The sequence below is a fragment of the Xenopus tropicalis genome, chromosome 2 (assembly GCF_000004195.4).
Source record: "Xenopus tropicalis strain Nigerian chromosome 2, UCB_Xtro_10.0, whole genome shotgun sequence".
Classification (NCBI taxonomy): Eukaryota; Metazoa; Chordata; class Amphibia; order Anura; family Pipidae; genus Xenopus; species Xenopus tropicalis.
Window position 1 is genome coordinate 73,232,770 of NC_030678.2, and position 23,466 is coordinate 73,256,235.

The 23,466-nt window shown below is 39.4% G+C and overlaps 1 protein-coding gene across 2 annotated transcripts in view; it reads left to right on the top strand.

The window, feature by feature from the left end:
• The window catches only part of cdk18 (cyclin-dependent kinase 18), a 98,061-nt gene that overhangs the window by 63,888 nt on the left and 10,707 nt on the right, over window positions 1–23,466 (top strand). For both annotated transcript variants that reach the window (XM_031895866.1, NM_001006836.1), the window contains 8 exons: window positions 4,404–4,460; window positions 5,104–5,218; window positions 6,072–6,166; window positions 6,831–6,893; window positions 7,896–8,019; window positions 10,201–10,321; window positions 18,808–18,905; window positions 20,118–20,223. In XM_031895866.1, coding sequence (XP_031751726.1) covers window positions 4,404–4,460; window positions 5,104–5,218; window positions 6,072–6,166; window positions 6,831–6,893; window positions 7,896–8,019; window positions 10,201–10,321; window positions 18,808–18,905; window positions 20,118–20,223 — 779 coding nt within the window. The remainder of the gene's footprint in view (window positions 1–4,403; window positions 4,461–5,103; window positions 5,219–6,071; window positions 6,167–6,830; window positions 6,894–7,895; window positions 8,020–10,200; window positions 10,322–18,807; window positions 18,906–20,117; window positions 20,224–23,466) is intronic.

Genomic DNA, 23,466 nt, shown 5'->3' on the forward strand with positions numbered 1-23,466 from the left:
ATATCCACTAGTAACATAGTAACATAGTAAGTTGGGTTGAAAAAAGACATACGTCCATCATGTTCAACCATAATGCCTATATATAACCTGCCTAACTTCTAGTTGATCCAGAGGAAGGCAACAAACCAAGATGGCAATCGGACCAGTCCCTGGATCAACTTGTACTAAGAGCTATCTCCCATAACCCTGTATTCCCTCACTTGCTAAGAATCCATCCAGGCCCTTCTTAAAGTTATATAATGTATCAGCCAGCACGACTGATTTGGGGAGGGAATTCCACAACTTCACAGCTCTCACAGTAAAAAATCCTTTCCGAATATTTAAACGAACCTCCCTTCTTCTAAACAGAGTGGGTGCCCTCGTGTCCGTTGGAAGGACCTACTGGTAAATAAAACATTAGAAAGGTTATTATATGATCCCCTTATATATTTATACATAGTTATCAGTATAAAGGGGTGCTGAAAATCATGAGGCCTCATATAAGTCAGTTAGGGACCTCCCCCACAAGGTGTCCAGGTTATTAGTGCACTGCCTGCCAAGGGCCCATTTACTTTTTCTGAAGTACGATTTAGACCATGGACTCTACATAAATGTTTGTCGCTCACTAGTACAGTTGGCTGGGAAGAATAGCAATTTGACATTGGGATGATGTAAGCTGGGTCAGTAAGCAGGGCACCTATCAAGAAACAAGACGTTTACTAGGGCATGCATCTATTCTACAATTAATTTTGTCATCCAGGCTTTTGTATTTGCAGTTATTTGCTGTATTTGCAGTAGTTTGTTGATATGGCAGGGAGGCCCATAAGTTGTTTACACGTCATTCTCACGCCGGAACCAGTATTAAATGTATGTTTACCAATGCAAGGAGTCTGACTGGTAAAATGGGAGAGCTGGAGGTACTGGCGTTGGAGCGGAAATATGATGTGATTGGAGTTGCTGAAACTTGGTTGAATGAGTCTCATGACTGGGCAGTTAATATTGGGGGGTATACATTGTTTCGGAGGGACAGGGGCAATAGAAAAGCAGGAGGAGTGTGTCTGTTCATTAAGCAGGAATTAAAAGCAAATATCAAGGAGGAAGTGATGGGGTTAACAGAGGGAGCTGAATCCTTATGGGTTGAGCTTCTCACAGATAGTAAAGAATCTACCGCCAGTTGGACAGCACTGCTATACTGGATCTAGTGATCTCTAATGACCCAGAACGTATAGCAAATGTGCAAGTGGTTGAACCCCTGGGTAATAGTGACCATAATGTTATTTCATTTGATGTTTGGTGCAGGAAGCAAATTTACACGGGGGCAACAAAGACACTGAATTTTAGGAAGGCAAATTTTAGCTCCTTAAGGGCAGCGCTTCAGGGCATAGATTGGGGCATTATGTTTTCTGATAAAAACACAGAGCAGAAATGGTTGTCATTTAAAATGATATTAAATCATTACTGTTCTCAATTCATTCCATTAATAAGAAAAAGTAGAAGTGTTAAGAATCACCCTATGTGGCTTAACTCTGAGGTAAAGAAGTTAATAGGGAAAAAAAGGAAAGCTTTTAAGAAATATAAGTCAGAGGGGACAGTAGATGCGTTTTATGATTATAAACACTATAACAAGTGTTGTAAAACAGCAATCCGGAAGGCAAAGATAGAAAATGAGGAGCGCATCGCGGCCGAGGCCAAGACTAACCCCAAAAAGTTTTTTAAGTATATTAATAGTAAAAAGATGCAGGTTGAGGGTGTGGCCCCATTGAGTTATAATAACAATATGGTTACAGCGGATACAGAAAAGGCAGATGTGCTTAACCAGTTCTTTTCTTCTGTGTATACAGTAGAGGAGCCAGTGGGCCAAGTCCCACCCAATAGCTGCACTGTTGCCTCAGCTCCAACTGCACAGTGGTTGGCACAGGATATGGTGCTTAAAGGGTTACACACGATAAATGTAAACAAGGCACCTGGGCCAGATGGAATACACCCTCGGGTACTGAGAGAGCTAGGGTCAGATTTACAGGTATGGTACCTAGGGATTGGAAGAAGGCGAATGTCATTCCTATATTTAAAAAGGGAGTAAGATCTCAGCCTGGCAATTATAGGCCTGTAAGTTTGACATCCGTGGTGGGCAAGTTATTTGAAGGTTTGTTAAGGGATCACATTCAAAATTATGTAGTGGAGAATGCCATTATGAGCAGTAATCAGCATGGCTTTATGAAGGACAGGTCATGTCAGACCAATTTAATTGCTTTTTATGATGAGGTAAGTAAGAAGCTGGACAGTGGGGATGCAGTAGATATAATCTATTTGGATTTTGCCAAAGCATTTGATACCGTTCCCCACAAACGACTGCTTTCTAAGCTAAGGTCTATTGGTCTTAGTAAAGTCATTTGCACATGGATAGAAAACTGGCTACAGGATCGGGTACAGAGGGTGGTTGTTAATGGCACATTCTCTACTTGGAATAAGGTTCTCAGTGGGGTCCCTCAGGGTTCTGTACTGGGTCCACTTTTGTTTAATTTGTTCATAAATGACTTGGGGGAGGGTATTATGAGTAATGTATCAGTGTTTGCAGATGACACAAAACTCTGCAGACCAGTCAATTCTATCCAGGATGTGACATCCCTGCAGCAGGATCTTGACCAACTGGCAATCTGGGCAGCTAAGTGGCAGATGAGATTTAATGTGGATAAATGTAAGGTCATGCACCTGGGATGTAAAAACATGCAAGCCCCGTATACCCTTAATGGGACTGCACTAGGCAAATCCATAATGGAGAAGGACCTTGGAGTCCTTGTAGATAATAAACTTGGCTGTAGCAAGCAATGCCAGGCAGCAGGGGCAAGGGCAAACAAGGTTTTGAGCTGTATTAAAAGGGGTATAGATTCACGGGAGGAGGGGGGTTATTCTTCCCCTTTACAGAGCGCTGGTAAGGCCCCATCTAGAATATGCTATTCAGTTTTGGTCTCCAGTGCTCAAACGGGACATTATTGAGTTAGAGAGGGTCCAGAGAAGGGCAACTAAGCTGGTAAAGGGTATGGAAAGTCTCAGTTATGAAGAAAGACTGGCCAAGTTGGGTCTGTTTACACTGGAGAAGAGGCGCTTAAGAGGTGACATGATAACTATGTATAAATTTATAAAGGGATCATATAATAACCTTTCTAATGTTTTATTCACCAGTAGGTCCTTCCAACGGAAACGAGGGCACCCACTTCGTTTAGAAGAAGGGAGGTTCCATTTAAACATTCGGAAAGGATTTTTTACAGTGAGAGCTGTGAAGTTCTGGAATTCCCTCCCCGAATCAGTCGTGCTGGCTGATACATTATATAACTTTAAGAAGGGGCTGGATGGATTCTTAGCAAGTGAGGGAATACAAGGTTATGGGAGATAGCTCTTAGTACTAGTTGATCCAGGGACTGGTCCGATTGCCATCTTGGAGTCAGGAAGGAATTTTTTCCCCTCTGCGGCAAATTAGAGAGGCTTCAGATGGGGTTTTTTGCCTTCCTCTGGATCAACTAGTAGTTAGGCAGGTTATATATAGGCATTATGGTTGAACTTGATGGACGTATGTCTTTTTTCAACCCAACTTACTATGTTACTATGTTACTATATAACGTTGACATTTTTAAAACATTGCGGCTTCATTGAGACTTGCTAATTACCAGGAGTCTTAATTTTCACTACCATCTGCAGTTGTTGTAAACAAAACTGTCACATGTCACAGAACAAAGTCACGTTATTAAGCTTTCCTCCATAACAATCTTCGCCTTCGAAGCAGAACATTTTCCTGGAAGGACACTGAAAAACAAGCCAGTTTTATCTGTGTTAAAAATGTTCCTAAGTGCATAACCCTCAAGATAACAAGGACGCTGGTTTTCTTTCCAATTTTTAAGTGTCCATATCAGTGCTTTTGCCTTCCCTGCAAAAACCGTCTTTGCTTAGTGAAAACATTCCTTTTACTTGTTTTTGATCACTGCCAATATCTTCTTATCACTTGTTTATAGTAGGCATTAAATACTTTGCATCTCACAACCATCCAAGCCCTTGATAAGTGAGCTTCTTCAAGTTTAGCATTTGTCATGCTAGTTGTGATCTTATAAATGATCTATCAACCTATCAATCAATCTATTTACTATCTGCTTTTCTGATATCTTTTCTGCTCTTTATAAAAGTTTTCTCTCAAGGCAGTTTTACTGCTGTGTAGGGCTCATTTACTAACATAGGTTGCACAAGTTCAGTAGCAGATACTATTACTTACAATATACAGTACATAAATATGTACTGTATATTGTAAGTAATACTATCTGCTACTGAACTTGTGCAACCTATGTTAGTAAATGTAAAATTTACAATGAACCTGGTAGTTTTGTTCAGGTAACACTTGTCCAGATATACTTCAAAGTAATAAACTTTGTTTATTGCAGTCCGATATTGGGTTTGGAAAATTGGAGACGTACATAAAGCTGGACAAACTAGGAGAGGTAAGAGAGCATTTGCCACATTTCCCATGTAGTTAAAAGGAGGGTTAACCTAATCTGACTAATTTTATAAAAAGTGTGTATGTTTGCCTAGTTTAAGACTTTTCCAATTCAAGACACATTTGAATTTAGAGAGCCCAGTTTTGGGTATCAAAGGCATTTTCAACAAATATCACCCACACTGGTCTTCATTCTTGTACCCCCTGTTTAATTTTCTGGCTATCACTAGGGGAACCAGACCCACAGAGCACAGAGTGAAACACCATAAACTATTTTGTGAGATTATCAGTAACTAGGAATTGTTGTTTAGTATACAAGTAAGTGTTTTTTTAAGTGTTTTATTTTGCATGATAGAGGGCTTAAGATGGCAATTTAGAAGGGCTAAGATGCCACTGCATCACCTTGGCGACTTTAGTTGTATCTATGACAGAATTATTTTATGTATGTATGTATGTTATTTGTCCTAGTTAAATATTATATATTAAATAATACATTTCAGTCACAAGTCTCCTTGAAAAAGAATATTCATTATTTTTTTACCATTCTAGCAGAAAACAAAATGCAATTCCCAAATGAGTGGTTATGTCATCATTATCTACACCAAAGACTACAGGCTTAGAGTTTAAAGTAAACTTTGTATTTGTAGGGAACCTATGCCACTGTCTTCAAGGGTCGCAGCAAACTTACAGGGAACCTGGTAGCCCTAAAGGAAATCAGACTGGAACATGAGGAAGGAGCACCCTGCACAGCAATTAGAGAAGGTTAGGCAAAGATCTGAGTGTTTCATTGGATGTATAAGACATGCGATAAGAGAAGGCATTGGTACAAACATAGGTACAGAATTGCACTAATCTGTACTAATAAGTATTGTGGACTAATTTGCCAGTTGTAACTACCCTGCACCTCATGACTGCCTTGACCAGAAGGTAAGTCCTGGGCTTTCTATGTGTGTTTTGAAAGTAGGCACTCTGTGCTATCTCTAAAGTGTAACTCTTATGACCCACCTGCATGCTGCCCCTTACCATACAGATGCCAATGGAGCAATTTGTTTGCAATTTACTTACCTATGCAATTCATTTCATACAGTTTACAGTGCAAAATGTTGTGCCTGGTATAGGCTAGTGAAATTATACTAAAATTCTAGGGCAGGGAAGGTTGCATTATGGGTAAAAATTAACTTTTTTAGTAAAAACCTAGGGTAATAAACAGTGAACCCTAAGGTGATTAGTAGTACATCCAAACTAGTAGCAGAGCAGAAAGTAGATCTAAAACGAATAAAAAGAGTAAAAATACTTAGCCAATGCTGTCATTGTGCCACATGGAGCTATGGAAAAATCATTCCCACTGATTACCTTCCTTACTGATTGACTGGAGATTGTTTAGGAAATAAATTGTAATGGTCATGAACCTATGGGTGGCTTGTAATATGGTAATATTTTGTGACTACATTATTTCTTAAATTATCCAAGTTTAGCTATGTGACATGTCTGTCATCAGTAAGCACCATTTCTAACTGATGACATCACTAAGCACATCTAGAAAGATATATTTTCAGGGTTTTCATGGGTATTGTGCATAATAAATATATAACACACTACCTCTTCTCATTCCTAGTTTCCCTTCTGAAGAATCTCAAACATTCCAACATTGTAACACTGCATGACATCATCCACACAGAATACTGTCTCACTCTTGTATTCGAGTACTTGGTAAGATGAAAACTCAAAGCTAAATTCTTGCTATGTGCTGTTGTCCAACTAAGTTTTTGTACATCATCCCTTTTCTTCATAAATTCCATTGTATTCAATTTCTTTTGTGTTGCAATACATTCTGTTCCAAAAAAAAAAAAAAGATTTTTTTGGGCAGGCGCTAATCCCATCCCATTCTTTCCATCTTGTATGCATTTATATGTTCTCTTATACATTGGTCTTAAAATCTGTATATTTTCAAACTATGGTGCATTTTAGATAAATAGTAGCTTCTCTGTTTTTAAAGACTAATTGTATGTTTGGTTAATATTATATAGACAATTGTAGAGTAAGTTTCTCGCTTATTTCTGCTCTTTTGTTATATTGTATAGGCCTCCTTATTATATTGCTATACATAGAAGGATTCAAAGACAGTGCTTTCTTGCCCCCTAGAACTTACAATTTTAACTGGTATAGATACAGATGAAGCAAAATTGCAAAGGCCACAAGCAGCTGGCACAGGAGTTGACACAGAAGTTGTCAGAAGCCTTGTACACATGTCACATAATGTTGCCCATAAATCTAACTAAGAAAGGCTATAGTACATCCCAAAATGTTATGGGTCTTTTATTCTCACTGTTTAGCAGTGTAAAGGACTAACTACATACATTTGTTTCTTTTGCAGGACAGTGATTTAAAACAGTACTTAGATAACTGTGGAAACCTCATGTGCATGCACAATGTCAAGGTGAGACGTCTACAGACTGAAAGAAACCATAGTGTCAAGCATCTGACAATTTATATGGGCATTTTGGCACTACATTCAGCTAAAAGAATACAGCTAAAAAGAGGAATAATGTGCCTTATGTACCATATATGTGGTGCTTAATAGTCATAGTAATTATTGTGCTATAAGCATATCTTTATGCCCTTTATAACTGCATTTTGTTCTCCACTTCCTACTGGATGCTGTTTAATGGATCCAGATAATTAAATCAGGCTTTTTGGGTTTAAGCCAAATAGATATTTTAAACAAAGTTTAATGTGAACATGAGGAGGCAGAAGGGGTAAAAAGACACCAAAAATGCTTTATTCTAAAAAAAAAAATTAGGAAATTAAAAAATAAGTAAAATACATCTTCTGCATAACTTCTATTTAATATGAATATTGGTATGTACTGCCTCTTTAAATGAAAAGCGTGAAAATGTTGCTTTTTATTTAATTATTTATTAAGAGGTGATATAAAAAAGAACAAGCTTGGAAAAGCTGAGAAGGCCACATTTCTCTTAAGATAAAAGTACCTGGCAGTGACCTTTTCAAGGGGCACTCTGTCACAGGATCCAAGTGTATTAAGGGTTACCACACTTTTCAGGGGCAGTCATTCTTGTGTGATCATGAAGACATTTTTTCTTTCTTATCTTTTGATTTCAAAGGTAAGTAAGATAACGATGTGAACAGAGGGTAGAAAACATAGCATTGTGGATAGATAGTACATAAGAACCAGTATTTTATATTTTATGGTACTTAAATAGCTTTTTGTAATTTTGTCTATGAGAAAAGTATATGGCAATCATACTGTGCTTATGGGATATACAGTAGTTCAGTTTCTTTTCAACTGTGAATTTGCTATAGTAGTAGTATGTGTGTTAAATAGGGGAAATTTTTATGCAGCAAAAGAAACAATGTATTTAACCCTATTAATTAACCATTCAAAATGGTTATTCACAAGATGTTTTTCTATCTTCCCTAGATCTTCATGTTCCAGCTGCTTCGTGGTCTATCTTACTGTCACCGAAGGAAAATCCTGCACAGGGATCTTAAACCACAGAATTTGCTGATCAATGAGAAGGGAGAGTTAAAGCTGGCAGACTTTGGTGTGTGTTTTTAACGTAATGGCGACACAATAAAGGCTGCAGCCTTGCCCCAGACATATAAGGGGTTAATGTTATAACAGGGGCAAAGTTTGCATTGGTCTAGTAACCAATAGCAATCTACTTTAATCAAATAAAATTAATTTATTAAATTAAATACATTAATTTGTTCTTAATCTGTTAAATAAAAGATATCCAAAGCCATCATTTTGATGTGTACACATACAATGAGGACATTTTTACCCAATATACCACTAGATTAAGATATTGTCTACAAATTTACTTAAACATGTCCACTTTAGTATATTATTAGTATATTATTCACACCTGTATTTTTCATACCTTTAAGCCCCTGCAGTGTTCACATTTTTTATTCCTTGCATTGTTCATACCTCAGGCTCAGACTGTAAGTCCCACATTGTTCACCTGTTCACACCTCAGACAGACTGTAGGAGGAGTGCTAGCATTGTATCACTGTATGTATTGTCTGCCCTACCCTGCCTGTGTGTGCCATACTCTGCCTGCCCTATTCTGCCTGTGTTTGTCATACTCTGCCTGCCCTATGCTGCCTGTGTGTGTCATACTCTGTCTGCCCTGTGCTTCCTGTGTGTGCCATACTCTGCATGCTCTATACTGCCTGTGTGTGCCATAATCTGTCTGCCCTATGCTACTTGTGTGTGCCATACTCTGCATGCCCTATGCTGCCTGTGTATGCTATACTCTGCATGCTCTATACTGCCTGTGTGTGCCATAATCTGTCTGCCTTACCCTGCCTGTGTGTGCCATAATCTGCCTGCCCTATGCTGCCTGTAGGAGGTGAACCTGGCGGGGTTTGTTCTGGGAGTTTATCATATGGAAATAGTTAGGGGGTCCCTAAAGTGTGTAATTATGTGCTGGGGTTGCTGTGCTATCCACAGGGGAGGCATATGTATTTAAGGGTATGTCTTAATATGACATAATAAACTTCTTTTCATATGAATGAAGGGTGATATCCCTGCAGTAAGCACCAACCATTTGGGTTTTTGCTGCGCTACCACCATTAATGTGGGGATGGTCTTAAAAGCTATTGGGTTGTGGTTTAAAATGAGTGCAGTTTTAAAAAAAGGGGAGTGGTCAAAACTGGTTTGCATTAGTGGCCCTCCAACATGTAGGCCAGAAAAATTCCGTCCCTCATACCACAGAAGTTGGAAAACACTGACATAGGATTTTCATTCGATCCATATATTTCACAGGATATGAACACGATTTGGTGTAGCCTGGTCTACAATGGAAACTATTATATGTATATCTTAAACCACCTACGCTACTTCTTAGTACTGTAGATGCATTTATTATTACCCTTTACTCTAAAAAAAGTACACTATGCAGAAACAAACGTCCAATTCCAATTTGAGTATAATTTAGCATACACCTTTTCCCCTGGTCTGCTGTGGTCAGACTATAGCATAAAGGGGCACAGACCAGGCCTCTCCTTAAAGGGGACCTGTCACCCTAAGAAATAACTCCAAATTTTCTATATTGTTAGTTGAGCAAAATAAACTTTACTTACTATATATAAATAATATAAATCTCGTTTCCTTCCGTCTTGGAATTACTCAATCAAAGCAAGCAGGCAGGCACCATTTTGTGGACACTGTTGTGAAAGCAAGCTTTGTATCATGCCAAAATCTTGTTTCCAGATGCCCATGCAGTGGCTACATAATTAGATGATGAGGAGGCAGGGGAAAAGTGAGATGTGCAGTGACATCTACGTAGTCCTGAATAGAAAGCTAAAGTTATTGCCTGCCCCACCTCTATGCCTAAGGCAGCTGGGATTTTTAAATGCCTTTATAATGGGTTTGGATGTGTTAATATAATAATGAATTTGGCTTTCACTTTTAATTTGAAAAGTACTTTTATTATACAGATTTTTATATCTGAGTGACAGGTCCACTTTAATGTCAGAGTATTGTTGCAGCCTGAATTCTCTGCCGCTCTGTAACTTGCATGTCTGAATGCAAAAAAACCACTAAGGGAATTCTGCATAAGCTTTCCTGCGTAAGTATAAATGAAAGCACTGATGACAGAAAAGGATATGTATTTTTCTTTAAAACTTATTGAGTCAGGTTAAGAAATGCCCATGTGAATTAAGATGTAGGCACATAGTAAGAAATAACATTCCCTTCTTTTTTGTCCAATGTGCAGGCCTTGCAAGAGCCAAGTCAGTACCCACAAAGACCTACTCCAACGAAGTGGTGACACTCTGGTACCGACCCCCTGATGTTCTGCTAGGTTCCACTGAGTACAGTACACCCATTGATATGTGGTGAGTGATAGTGGCTACAGGTGTCACACTGTATGGACCAATAAGTGGGCACACTTGAACTGTCACCAGGTGAAGTCAAAATACTTATATTGTGGTCTGTGTTCCTTTAGGTAACTTCACTGTACTTCAAATATTTGCTGAAGTTTATAATAAGTAACAAAACAAACTGATCACAATTAAAGTATTTTGTTTGTTATGCAAAGCAGCGATAGCTCCATGCCATACAGTAAATAATAATATATATAATATATAAATAATATATTTGAAATACACATACACAAGTTATGGGGGCTTTAGTACATTGACAGGGTACATTGATAGTCTATTCCCTTTTTTGTCTACCTTAAGTTTTTACTAGTCACAGACAATATCCAAATGTAGACTGAATACATCAATTAATTCATTGCATTTATTTAACAGATATCCTAATAAACTGTGGGTCCTCCAACAGGCCTGCTGGAGCAATATTTGGATATCTGGATGAAAATAGGGCAGATTTAAGAATCTTTCAGCTCATTGATGCAGTCGTCACCCTGATGGCCTGTATTCTCATTAATGTATTGCCACCTTAAGGTGTGCATAGCAGGGAACTCATTTGGCGACCTTACCAAATGAGAGGCTCTTTGGTAAAACCGGGGTTCTGCTGTATATAGGATTTAAACTATATGCATTGCTGAACATTTTTACAATACAAAAAAAGTAAAATCAGGAACACAGTGCAGTAAATAGAAATAAATACACTATAGCGCAGATAAAAGGGCAGATTTATTAATTCTTTTCAACCTCCTTGTGAGAAATGTTGTGGAATGTTTCTAACACTTTTCTGTTCTACTTTTTATGATTTGTTGCTTAAATTAAAACGTTGTGCAAGGTTCCCATAGTTTAATGGTAAAGCAACTTAAGAATTCTTGAGAACCCTTGAGTGATAGGAAGATTTACATTCATACAGATGCTAATCTGCACATTTAAAGAGATCTAGTCAAAGTTTAAGCATATGAATTTTTTTGTTCATAAAAACAATTTGAGCAGATCTAACAAACATTTAACAACTTCAGTCTGTGGGAGAAACAGATTTTTTTACAGTAATATTCTAACTTAACTTTTTATAATGTGACCTCAACGTGTAATTTCTTTCTGTTTGTTTGTGCCATATGGGCTCTCTGTATCAGAATGGGGAGTATGACATTCCTTTGTGTCTCTTTCATAACAATGGGCCATGGTGCTTCAGCCAATTGGGTTTGTGGTCAGATTAATAAAACTAACTTGAGAGAGTGGTGAAACTTCAGTCAGAGTCCCCATAAAGTTTAAAAGCATGATTTGCAGGTTATAAAGGGACTGGTGCTTGCCAGAGTGAGTGAGTCATTGTTGTTTAATTGGAACCCAATTCCACTTGTTGGCAGGGCCATCTGCCAAGCGACCCTATTGTCCACCAGTGGCAAGTGTTTCTGCAGATGTTAGCAAATCCTTGAGAATCAGCTGAAATTCATTGTTTCCTCCTGCAGGCAACTTTGCGTAAAGGAAAGCCAAAATATTGCATCAGCCTTTCCACCGGCGATTCCTATTGTTGCCAGTGAAAAGGTATTTTGGAGCAGTCACTGCTACCGCAGACGACTAACTTGCTCCATGGGTCCATGGGTCCTAATAGATAGTAGCCTGCAGTTTACTTTATGATATTTGTAGCCTGAGCTTATATATCATTATAGATGTTCTTTACCTAAACCAGAAAATTAGTTCCTATACTTAAATAGGAAAAAAGCTTCCTTTAGCAAAATATCATGCAAGCACTTGGACAATAGTGACCCCATTCTCCCTTAACCTTTGCAGGACAAACATATCACTCAAAACACCCTGATACTATTCAACAAATACATCCTAAGGCTGAGCTCTATCTCAGGTGACTAAGGGCCCGATTCACTAAAGTGCGATTTAATGTGCGCTATTTTTAGCGTGCGTTAAAAATTTTATCGCGTCTTAATTTTTGCGACTTTTCGCACGATTCACTATAAGCATACTCGCGCTAATTTACGTGCGGTATTTCATGTGATAATTTTGTCGCGATAAATAGCGTGCGCGGTATTTTCCGCATGCATGCTATTTATCTCATGCGCTAATTGTCGCGACATTACGCACGCGACAATCGGCAGCATAAAACTGGCGACGTTTTGCCCTGGGAGAGCACAGAGTGCTAGAGAGTTGCTGTATAAAAGTTTATTTGCAAAAAAACCCCCAAAAAACAATAAAAATATAAGTAAGAAAAAAAAAGAAGTGCTAGAGATAATAAAATGGGGGGGGGGAGGCATTTAAGAATATTTAGCCAAATACTTAGGGGTCCGTTTGCTAAAGTGGCTTAAATTAAGTGGGAGATTTTAGACACAGAATAAATGGCAAATATGTTATGGGCACTTTATTAAATGGGGACAAATATAATATTCCGATTATTCTGGCAACAAAACATTGGATTGGCAGTTATCACACTCGCCAGAACATACGCTACGTACTAATTAACGCAAGTTTTACTATTCAGCAAAATGGGCTACAGACAAAATTGTTGGCAGAATATTTGCAAACATTTAACCCATATAGCATATTGATGCTGTTACTGATAAATGTAAGAGCGTAGGAGAAACTACATGAAAGTATAGAATACCATATCAAGGAAGGAAACATAATGAGACATTACTCAGTTCAAAAGTATAAAATTTTTACTTAATATAATAAAATAAAAAAGGGGGTGAAAAAAAAACTTACGGCTTGCTGCCCTTGAGTTCTCTCATGTCCCTCTTTAGTTGATCCACCTCCCCCCGGAGCTGGGCCAGCTCGGCCTTCATGTAGGCCAGGTCCTCCTGCACGGATGGTCCCTCGTGCGCAGGAGAACCTGGCACCCAGCGATTGGCCTGGGGGGAGTTCGGGGCCTGGGGGGAGAATGCAAGGGCCTGGGGGGAAACTGGGAGGAAACTGGGGGAGGAATCAAGGGGGGGGGGTGTCTGGGGCCTCGAGGGCATATTCGGCCTCGGGGGCCTCTTCAGCCTCTTGGGCCGATAGTCCTGGGGCCTCGGGGGCCAATTGTCGGGCCTCAGGGGCCAATTGTGGGGCATCGGGGGCCAGTTGTTGGGCCTCGGGGGCCAATTGTCGGGCCTCGGGGGCCAGTTCTTGGGCCTCGGGGGCCAGTTATCGGGCCTCGGGGGCCGGAGGAGCCTGCTGGGCCACAGGAGCCTGGAGGGCCTGGGGTTGGGCCTGGGGAGGAAGCGCCATCTGAAGTTCTGTGAGATAGTATTGCAAGATGTTATTTTGTGTAATATATTATATATATATATATATATATATATATATATATATACATTCATACACCATCATAAGTAACGGGGCCCCTCACAACAACATTTTTTGGGGCCCCCTCCTCCCACGCCCCCAATGGCCCCTCCCCCTGTGAACCCTCACATCAATACAAAGGACACACAGACATTGTTAGCCAGGGCCCCCTAAAACATTCGTAGCCCTTCCCCAAATGACTCATACTATGGGCCGCTCCCTGCTGCTTCCCCCCTGCTTTAAACTTATTTATGCATATGTATTTGAAAATAGATGTGTATATATACATATATACAATACGAAGTGCTGGGAAGCTGCACACCATAAGGAACAATAATACCTGGGTGCCTGTGGCAAAACAAAATCTAGACATGCATGGGGTGACAGCACACACAGGATTTTCACAAGGAGTCACAAAGATGTGAAATAATATTCAGAGGTTTATTGTGACCAACGTTTCAGTTCCTCGCTGGCATTATGGTTGAACATGATGGACGTATGTCTTTTTTCAACCCAACTTACTATGTTACTATGTTACTTTCACCATCCCTGACATTTCTTACATTTGTACCTTTAGTTCAAATTACTTGCTAAATCTTTTACTGAACGTATACTGTAAAAGCATAATAAAGTACAATAATTACCTTCCGCTATTTCAGCAACCAGATCTGGACTCCTACGCTTCAGGTCAGACCACAGACGCTGGAGCTGGCGGAGGTCCACATCAAGGGCAAACCCGGCGAGCAAACCTTCTCTTAGCTCGCCCAGGATTGCCCTCTTCCTCTCGTGGACCCCTAAGTCCCCCAGCGGTGGGTCGTCATATCCTGAGCGCAGGAACATGCTGATAATATAGTGCCTCTCCCCTGGTAGCAGATAAGAAACCCCAGGCATGGTCCTCTCTGTAGTGTGGCTGCAGGCTCAATGACACAAAATGGCCCCAAGTCGCACATGTCACGAGATGTTGCGACTAAATATTTACCACTATTGTACTGTATATTTTGGCGACTAAATTTTTACCGCTATAGTACTGTATATTAGTAGCGAAATTCCATACATGCCAAGACTTTAGTGAAATTGAGTAAAAAGACACATACTTGAATAAATAACACTGTAAGTCCATATTTTATTGCCAAAAACTCATTTACTGTAGTTTTCTAAAATTTTTCGCCTGCCTGTAGTAGCCGAATGCGATATTTAGCGCGCCTAAGTTATAGTGAATCATGCGATCGTATTCTTTTCAGCGCGGAAATTAACGCATGCGTTAAAACTACTGCATGCAGTCGCGCGACAAATAACGCATGCGATATGGCGACTTAACGCATGCGATAATACTATGGTGAATCGCGCGCCAATTATCGCGACTTATTTAACGCAAAAAAGCATGCAATAATTTTTATCGCACTTTAGTGAATCGGGCCCTAAACCTTTCCAAAATGCATTTCCACCTGCAACAATAGGAGTTACATAGTTACATAGTTACATAGGGTTGAAAAAAGACCATTGTCCATCAAGTTCAACCCATCCGAGTAAACCCAGCACACAACCTATACTAACCAATCTATACACTCACATACATAAACTATATATATACAACCAGTAATACTAACTGTAGATATTAGTATCACAATAGCCTTGGATATTCTGCTTGTTCAAAAACTCATCCAGGCCCCTCTTAAAGGCATTAACAGAGTCTGCCATTACCACATCACTAGGAAGGGCATTCCACAGCCTCACTGCCCTCACCGTGAAAAACCACCTACGCTGCTTCAAATGGAAGCTCTGTTCCTCTAATCTATAGGGGTGACCTCTGGTGCGCTGATTGTTTTTATGGGAAAAAAGAACATCCCCCAACTGCCTATAATCCCCTCTAATGTACTTGTACAGAGTAATCATGTCCCCTCGCAAGCGCCTCTTTTCCAGAGAAAACAACCCCAACCTCGACAGTCTAACCTCATAGCTTAAATCTTCCATCCCCTTTACCAGTTTAGTTGCACGTCTCTGCACTCTCTCCAGCTCATTAATATCCTTCTTAAGGACTGGAGCCCAAAACTGCACTGCATACTCAAGGTGAGGCCTTACCAGGGACCTATAAAGCGGCAAAAATATGTTCTCATCCCTTGAGTCAATGCCCTTTTTTATACAAGACAGCACTTTATTTGCTGTAGTAGCCACAGAATGACACTGCCTGGAATTAGACAACTTGTGATCTACAAAAACCCCTAGATCCTTCTCCATTAAGGATGCCCCCAACACACTACCATTCAGTAGATAGTTTGCGTTTATATTATTCCTACCAAAGTGCATAACTTTGCACTTGTCAACATTGAACCTCATTTTCCAGTTTGCTGCCCAGTTTTCCAATTTTGTCAAATCGCTCTGCAAAGCGGCAGCATCCTGCATGGAACTTATAGTTTTGGACAATTTAGTGTCATCAGCAAAAATAGAAACAGTACTCTCTATGCCCACCTCCAGGTCATTAATAAACAAGTTAAAAAGCAAAGGACCAAGGACTGACCCCTGCGGTACTCCACTAACCACACTGGCCCAATTAGAAAATGTTCCATTTACCACCACTCTTTGTACTCTATCCTTCAGCCAGTTTTCTATCCAATTACAAATATTATGTTCTAGGCCAATATTCCTCAATTTGATCATTAACCTTCTGTGCGGTACTGTATCAAACGCTTTAGCAAAATCTAAGTAGATGACATCAACTGCCATTCCAGCATCAAGGTTCCTGCTCACCTCCTCATAAAAGGCAACTAAATTAGTCTGGCAAGATCTGTTACGCATAAAACCATGCTGGCACAAACTAATAGTATTGTGAACTGCAATGTATTCAACTATCCTATCCCTTATTACCCCTTCCAGAAGCTTTCCTACTACTGATGTCAGACTAACAGGCCTATAGTTTTCAGGCTGAGAACGAGATCCCTTTTTAAATAACGGCACCACATTAGCAATCCGCCAGTCTCTCGGCACCATGCCAAACCTCAACGAATCCTGAAAAATTATGTGAAGAGGCTTGGCAATCACAGCGCTCAGCTCATTTAATACCCTGGGATGAATCCCATCCGGTCCTGGACCTTTGTTTACCTTTACATGTTCAAGTCTCTTTTGAATTTCCTCCTGAGTGACCCATGCGCCAGTAGCTAAATTACTAGCACTGGGTATATTAAAAGGGAAGCCTTCATTATCTGGCTCCTCAGATGTATAGACAGATGAAAAATAAGAGTTCAAAATTTCAGCTTTTTCCCCGTTCTCATCAACCAACGTACCTCCCCGTGATAATAAAGTTCCCACCCCTTCTTGCTTCATTTTTTTACTATTCACATAATTAAAAAATAATTTTGGATTCTTTTTACTCCTAGCTGCAATATCCCTTTCCATCTCTATTTTAGCTTGCCTGATAGCTTTTTTGCATGCTTTATTTGCTTCCTTGTACCTGATGAAAGTTTCCGCTGTCCCAGCTAACTTGAATGCTTTAAAAGCACGTTTTTTATTACCAACCTCGACCTTAACTCTTTTATTCAGCCATAAGGGTTTTGCTTTGCGATGCCTCTCCTTGCTTACAAGGGGAATATACTGTTGTGTATACCTGCAAAGCAATGTTTTAAAGATGTTCCATTTTCCTTCTGTGTCTAACCCCATGAAAAGCCTTTCCCAGTTGACACATTGCAGAGATGCCCTTAAACTGGCAAAGTCTGCACGTCTAAAATTGAGCGTTTTAGTTACTCCCTTATAGAGCTGTCTCTGTAGCATTATCTCAAAGGAGACCATGTTGTGATCACTGTTCCCCAAATGCTCACCCACACAAATGTTAGAGATAAGTTCAGTATTATTAGATATTACCAGGTCCAAAATAGACTCATTCCGAGTAGGTTCTTGAACCACCTGAAATAAAAAGTTGTCATTTAGCATATTTACAAACCTACTAGCTTTTTCTGACTTAGCCACCCCATTACTCCAGTCAATGTCCGGAGTTGCTGGTTGAAAGCCCTTAGCATCATTTCGGTTTTGTTGCCTGCAGGAGGAAAAAATAAAATCCCCACACATGGTCACATACAATTGTTAAACAGCTTGTGTCTTTGTTTGAGAACTTCAATGTATTTTTCACCAATGTTGTACTAACAAACTGGACTTTAGAAACGCATGACAAAAAAAAAAAAAAAATATATATATATATATATATATATATATACAGACAGTGAGCCGCACACACCAGGACTTTGCAAAAAAATGAAAAGTTTATTTGAAAAAAAGGTCCAACGTTTCGAGCACTGACTCACTGTCTGTATATATATATTTTTTTTTGTCAAGGTCCAACGTTTCGAGCACTGACTGTGCTCTTCCTCAGGGAAGAGCACAGTCATTTTTTTTAAATAAACTTTTCATTTTTTTGCAAAGTCCTGGTGTGTGCGGCTCACTGTCTGTATACTATTATTATTTTTGCCAGCACCCTGGGCGTTTGAGCCTTTATAGGGTGTGCTCTGTTTGTTCTTGTATATGTATATATATATATATATATATATATATATATATACAAATGGATCGGTCGGCACTCACGATAAACAGTCTTTAATTGCCTGGGTGCAGTCCTCACACAAACTTTTATTACACGTCATGCACGCACGTCACACACCGGTGTTTCCCGCCACAGTTAGTATTTAAGTTGTTGTAGATGTAACTTTGAGAAAGGCTGCAGGAGCAGCCGAAACGTCAGTGTTGTTACTCATAGAATAAATGTTGTTGTTTTTGTTCCTGTGTGAAGCGGTACCAGTTTTTGTTCGAGTATATATATATATATAGGAACAGGTGAAAACAGGCACTCACGTATAATGAAGTAATAATTTGCCTGGGTGCAGTATAAAGTGAGCATACAAAATTAGAAAGAATATGCCGCACACTCAGGTCTTAGATGCAAAAAACAAAAACATTTTTATTTGGATCAAGGACTGACGTTTCGGCCACACAAGCAGCCTTTCTCAAAACTTTTGAGAAAGGCTGCTTGTGTGGCCGAAACGTCAGTCCTTGATCCAAATAAAAATTTTTTTGTTTTTTGCATCTAAGACCTGAGTGTGCGGCATATTCTTTCTAATTTTATATATATATATATATTTATAAAAAGAAGTTAGGCCAGCTTAATATTACTATGCAAATGTATTATTTTTTTTTAGGGGAGTTGGATGCATTCTGTATGAAATGGCAACAGGACGGCCTATGTTTCCAGGATCCACAGTGAAAGAGGAACTGCATTTAATATTCAGATTACTAGGTAAGACTGCCATGTATATTCTTGCTTCATAAGTTAACCAGTCATCCACTTAAAGGAAAACTATACCCCTGGGCGCTAAAAGTCCCCTTAACTATCACTGACTTGACCCCCCTCACCTTTCCCTTATTGCATAGTTCCTAAGTTTAAATGCTGTCCCTATCGCTAACCCCTAGCTAAAAATGCAGAGTAGCGCAGCAGCGTACCCTGATGGGTCTTTCCACTGATACGAACCTGCTTGCGAATGCGCAGTTGTTGGCAGCAGGAAATCAGCTTCAAATGCGCATGTGCAAGCAGGGTCCGTGTTGGTGGTGAGACCCGAAGAGTCTTCAGTTGGTAAGAAGATGTCGGGCAGGTACTCTGCTGCATACCTGTCCGACTTTTGTTAAATCTGGTATTACAAGAAAACGCATTACAAAAAAATTGCACCTCCATGTAATAATAACTGTAAATATGATCAGTTTGCTTTTATATAGTCTTAAAATTTTGAGGTAATGTAGAACATGTGCATATTTACAATATAGGTTACATTAATCCTTATATATCATATAAAAGCGTGGGAGGAGATTTTGAGAACAAATACGTGTTGGTAAACAAGAACAGCAAATGCTTAATAACAATGTTATTTTTGTGTGCTGATATTTCCCTACAACTGTGATGTAGTTAAAGGGGTGGTTCACCTTTAAGTTAACTTTTAGTATTTTATAGAATGGTCAATTCTAAGCAATTCAATTGGCCTTCATTATTTATTTTTTTAATTATTTGCCTTCTTCTTCTAGCTCTTTGCAGCTTTCAAGTGGGGGTCACTGACCGCTGCACCCAAAAAACTATTGCTTTGTGAAGCTACAGTTTAATCTTATTTTTTACTCCCAGTCCTCTCCTATTCGTTCAAACCACACCCTGGTTGCTAAGGTATTTTGGATCCTAGCAACCAAATAGATGGTGAAACTCCAAACGGGAGAGCTGCTGAATAAAAACTTAAATAATTAAAAAGTTACAAATAATATAAAATGAAGACCAATTGCAAATAGTCTCAGAATATTGCTCTCTATATCATACTAAACATTAATTCAAAGGTGAACATGCAGTTCATGTGTATCTATAGAATATAGCAACCATGAATGATTTCATACAGGTTGTAGCCCAAGGATATTTTTTATTCCCATATGTGTTGAAGTGCATCATCGCTTTCTTCTCTTTTTCCAATTTGTGCAGGAACCCCTACAGAGGAAACATGGCCAGGAATATGCTCTAATAAAGAGTTTAAAGGCTATGGCTTCCCTCAGTATCGAACGCAGCCTTTGAAAAATCATACTCCAAGGTAAAGGAGTTTGTGCTAAGATTATATATCCTATAGTCATCTTTTGAGACCCTACATGTTCAACCTACAACTTGGTAATATACAATAGGTGGTACAAATATTCCTCTAAAGAATTCAAACAGAGATGCCAGCCCAGACCTTAAGGGATCTGGGTGCATCTTAGCCCTGCCAGCCCAACCCCAGCCACATACCCTGGCCATGCTGTCTGTACCACTGCTTTGTACAACTGACAACATGGAAATCAGAGGAATTTGGGTGAAGATTCTCTGCATTTCAATGGAGCAGGTAAGTTAGGTTTTGAGTGCACATTACTGACAGCTGGTAATGGACCTGTTGCTGCAGGTGACTTGATGACATTGGCTTAATGACTTCCAAAAGTCAGAGTTAACATTTTTGCTTAAGGGAAGCATTGAAGATGTGCCTGTTAAGAGGCGATAAGTGAGATGCAGGGCTTCTAATTTACCTTAAAAAACTATATATTGTTTTTTTTCATATCTGCTGGGATTTTGTATAGTTCCATTTCCATAAAAAGATGCAGGCTTCTAAATAACCACAAACTGAGAAATATATATTTTTCATAATATGGAGAAGAAGAAGAAGCATATAATATAAGCATATATTATTTTATGCATAAAAATACGACTGATTTATAAAGTCCATATTCTCCTGTATGCAACAATACCAAATATGCATAATTTGATTTCTGTACAGTTTCATGCCTGTGTGCATATGATTAGCAATGTACGTGGTATATAGGAGCCCCACAATTGTTGATGAGCAAATCAGTCCCTAAAACACAAAAATTCTTGAAAGGCATTAAAGTCAATGACCATTTTTTGTGGTAAGGAACTTCTTTTACATAACATACATTGGACTTTATGGGTGTTTATTTGGCATTTTTTCACCATGTTTTTTTTTTCTGCAACATTTTAAATATAAAAATATAAAATATAAATAGTGCATATGAACTGTCAGAGCTGTCATTTCAGCTACTTAAAATCACCATATGTACTGCATTTTATCTGGGGTAAAGCCACACAATAATAAGATCACCACAGAAAACGATATATTTTTTAGACAGTACAGATCCTCCTGAATCAAAAATAGAAATAAATTAATGGCATGTACATACCCCGAAATAACTACTAACTTCATGTCCATATCTTAACTACTGTAAATCTATAATAGCTGTTACATGTGTGGAAAAAGTTGCAAAAAACATTTTCAGAAAGTATACATTCCCCAACAGCAAAGCTACACTAAAGTTGTGGTTTTCATGAAATTTAGGAATAGCTTTTCAAAACTTACATTTTACCCCATCATAAGACCCACATATCTTAATGTACAAAGATTAAACATCCTAAATATGAAGGCCAGGGCTATACTGTAAATAAAAATACCAAAGTATGTGGTGTATAGCAGCCCCCAAATGAAAAAAGTACATATTCATGCCTGATAAGGAAAAGTTATCTTAACAACTGCCCAGACTCACCCCCTCACTGACATTTTCCTAATTCTTCTGCATATTCATGCCTGACAATATGGCTGCTGCCAAATAAATTCTCTGTATGTATAAGCTGTATCATAAGTGCTCCACATACTTTATAGAAATATCAAAGGTAAAATAAGCATTATATTTTTCTTTATTTAATATGAGGCATGTATGAGCCAAGTTATAAACATGCTTAAGAAGTGAGCAACATTGTTTGTTGTGATACCATAAAATTTTGTTGTAGTTCACAATTATATATTACCGTATATACTCGAGTATAAGCCGAGTTTTTCACCACCAAAAATGTGCTGAAAAACTAACCCTCAGCTTTTACTCGAGTATAAGGATCCAGAGTAAGTCGCTGGGGGGGAGCCGGAGGGAGCCGCAGGGGAACCTTAGGAAGTTGCGGGGGGGGAGCTGGAGGGAGCCGCAGGGGAACCTGGGGAAGTCGCGGGGGGGGGAAGCTGGAGGGAGCTGCAGGGAAACCGGAGGAAGTCGCTGGGGGAGGGGAGCCACAGGGGGGGAAAGCTGGAGGGAGCCGCAGGGGGGAGCTGGAGGGAGCTGCAGGGGAACCGGAGGAAGTTGCTGGGGGGGAGGGAGCCGCAGGTAGGGGAGCTGGAGGGAGCCGCAGGGGAACTGGAGGAAGGAGCTGGGGGGGGAGCTGGAGGGAGCCGCAGGGGAAACGCACGCACGCCCGTCCACGGGGGGCACACAACAAGCTTGTTCCATCTTCAAATCCATATTGCTTCATGGTGGATGCACAGTACCAGGCGAATGCAAGTAAGTATTGGCATTCTTCCTTAATCTAATTATTGCTTGCTCTTTTGGTGCTGTTGGTAGTCCGTGGGTAACCTGTGCAGAGACGGATACCCAATCAGTAATTTATTTAAAATAAGTTGTCCTCTTTGGTGGCAGCTTTCTCCATTCTGTTCCAGGCCCAGCCAAGTTCTTCTATAGATTGACAGAAATCTGATACCATCCTTCACTCTTGTCCTTCATCTTGGCTTTTCCTGTCTGTTTTTTTACATTTGATATGAGCTTTGGTCGGCTGTGCTGCAAACCAGGCCCTTATCCTTGTACTAAAACAGATATACGTGTCCTTGTTTCTTTGCAATGGATGCTTGTGTTGTATCTAGTAAACAGGATCCATGCATCACATAAAATTGGTTGCATTCTTGGGTGATGGTTGTAGTTTCAAAATATATGCGGCTGCATTTCCCTCCCAGTTTTCTTAGGTAAAATTAGGTACCTCGGCTTATATTCGGATTGGCTTATACTCGAGTATATACGGTAATTCGGTGCTTGGTGTGTCAGAATAATGTCTCATCCTAGTGCTGTGAAGTGAGAGATTTATGAATACATCTTTTAATGGTGTCTTCAGAATTATTATGATTTGAGATTGTTGGGTTTGTCTATATGAGTCACATGGTGCTATACCTGCATCTTTCTAAACTATATAAGATTAATTCATTTTTTATTTCAAGCGTAATATTGGTAATATAAAGTAATGCAATGCACTGACATTAATTATCATACTTATTTTTAATATATATATATACATATACATCACATACATGGCCACCCACACTGGAAGTTCCAAGGAAGACCCTCCCACTGCAGGTGGGAGTCCTTGTTACATGCATTTTTTGGGCAAAAATATATTGTTTCCCCAACCGTCATGTAGGTTCTATTAGCCAGGACCTCCACTGGGGGAAACAATTTTCCTATAATAGGTGCCCTTTAAATCAGCC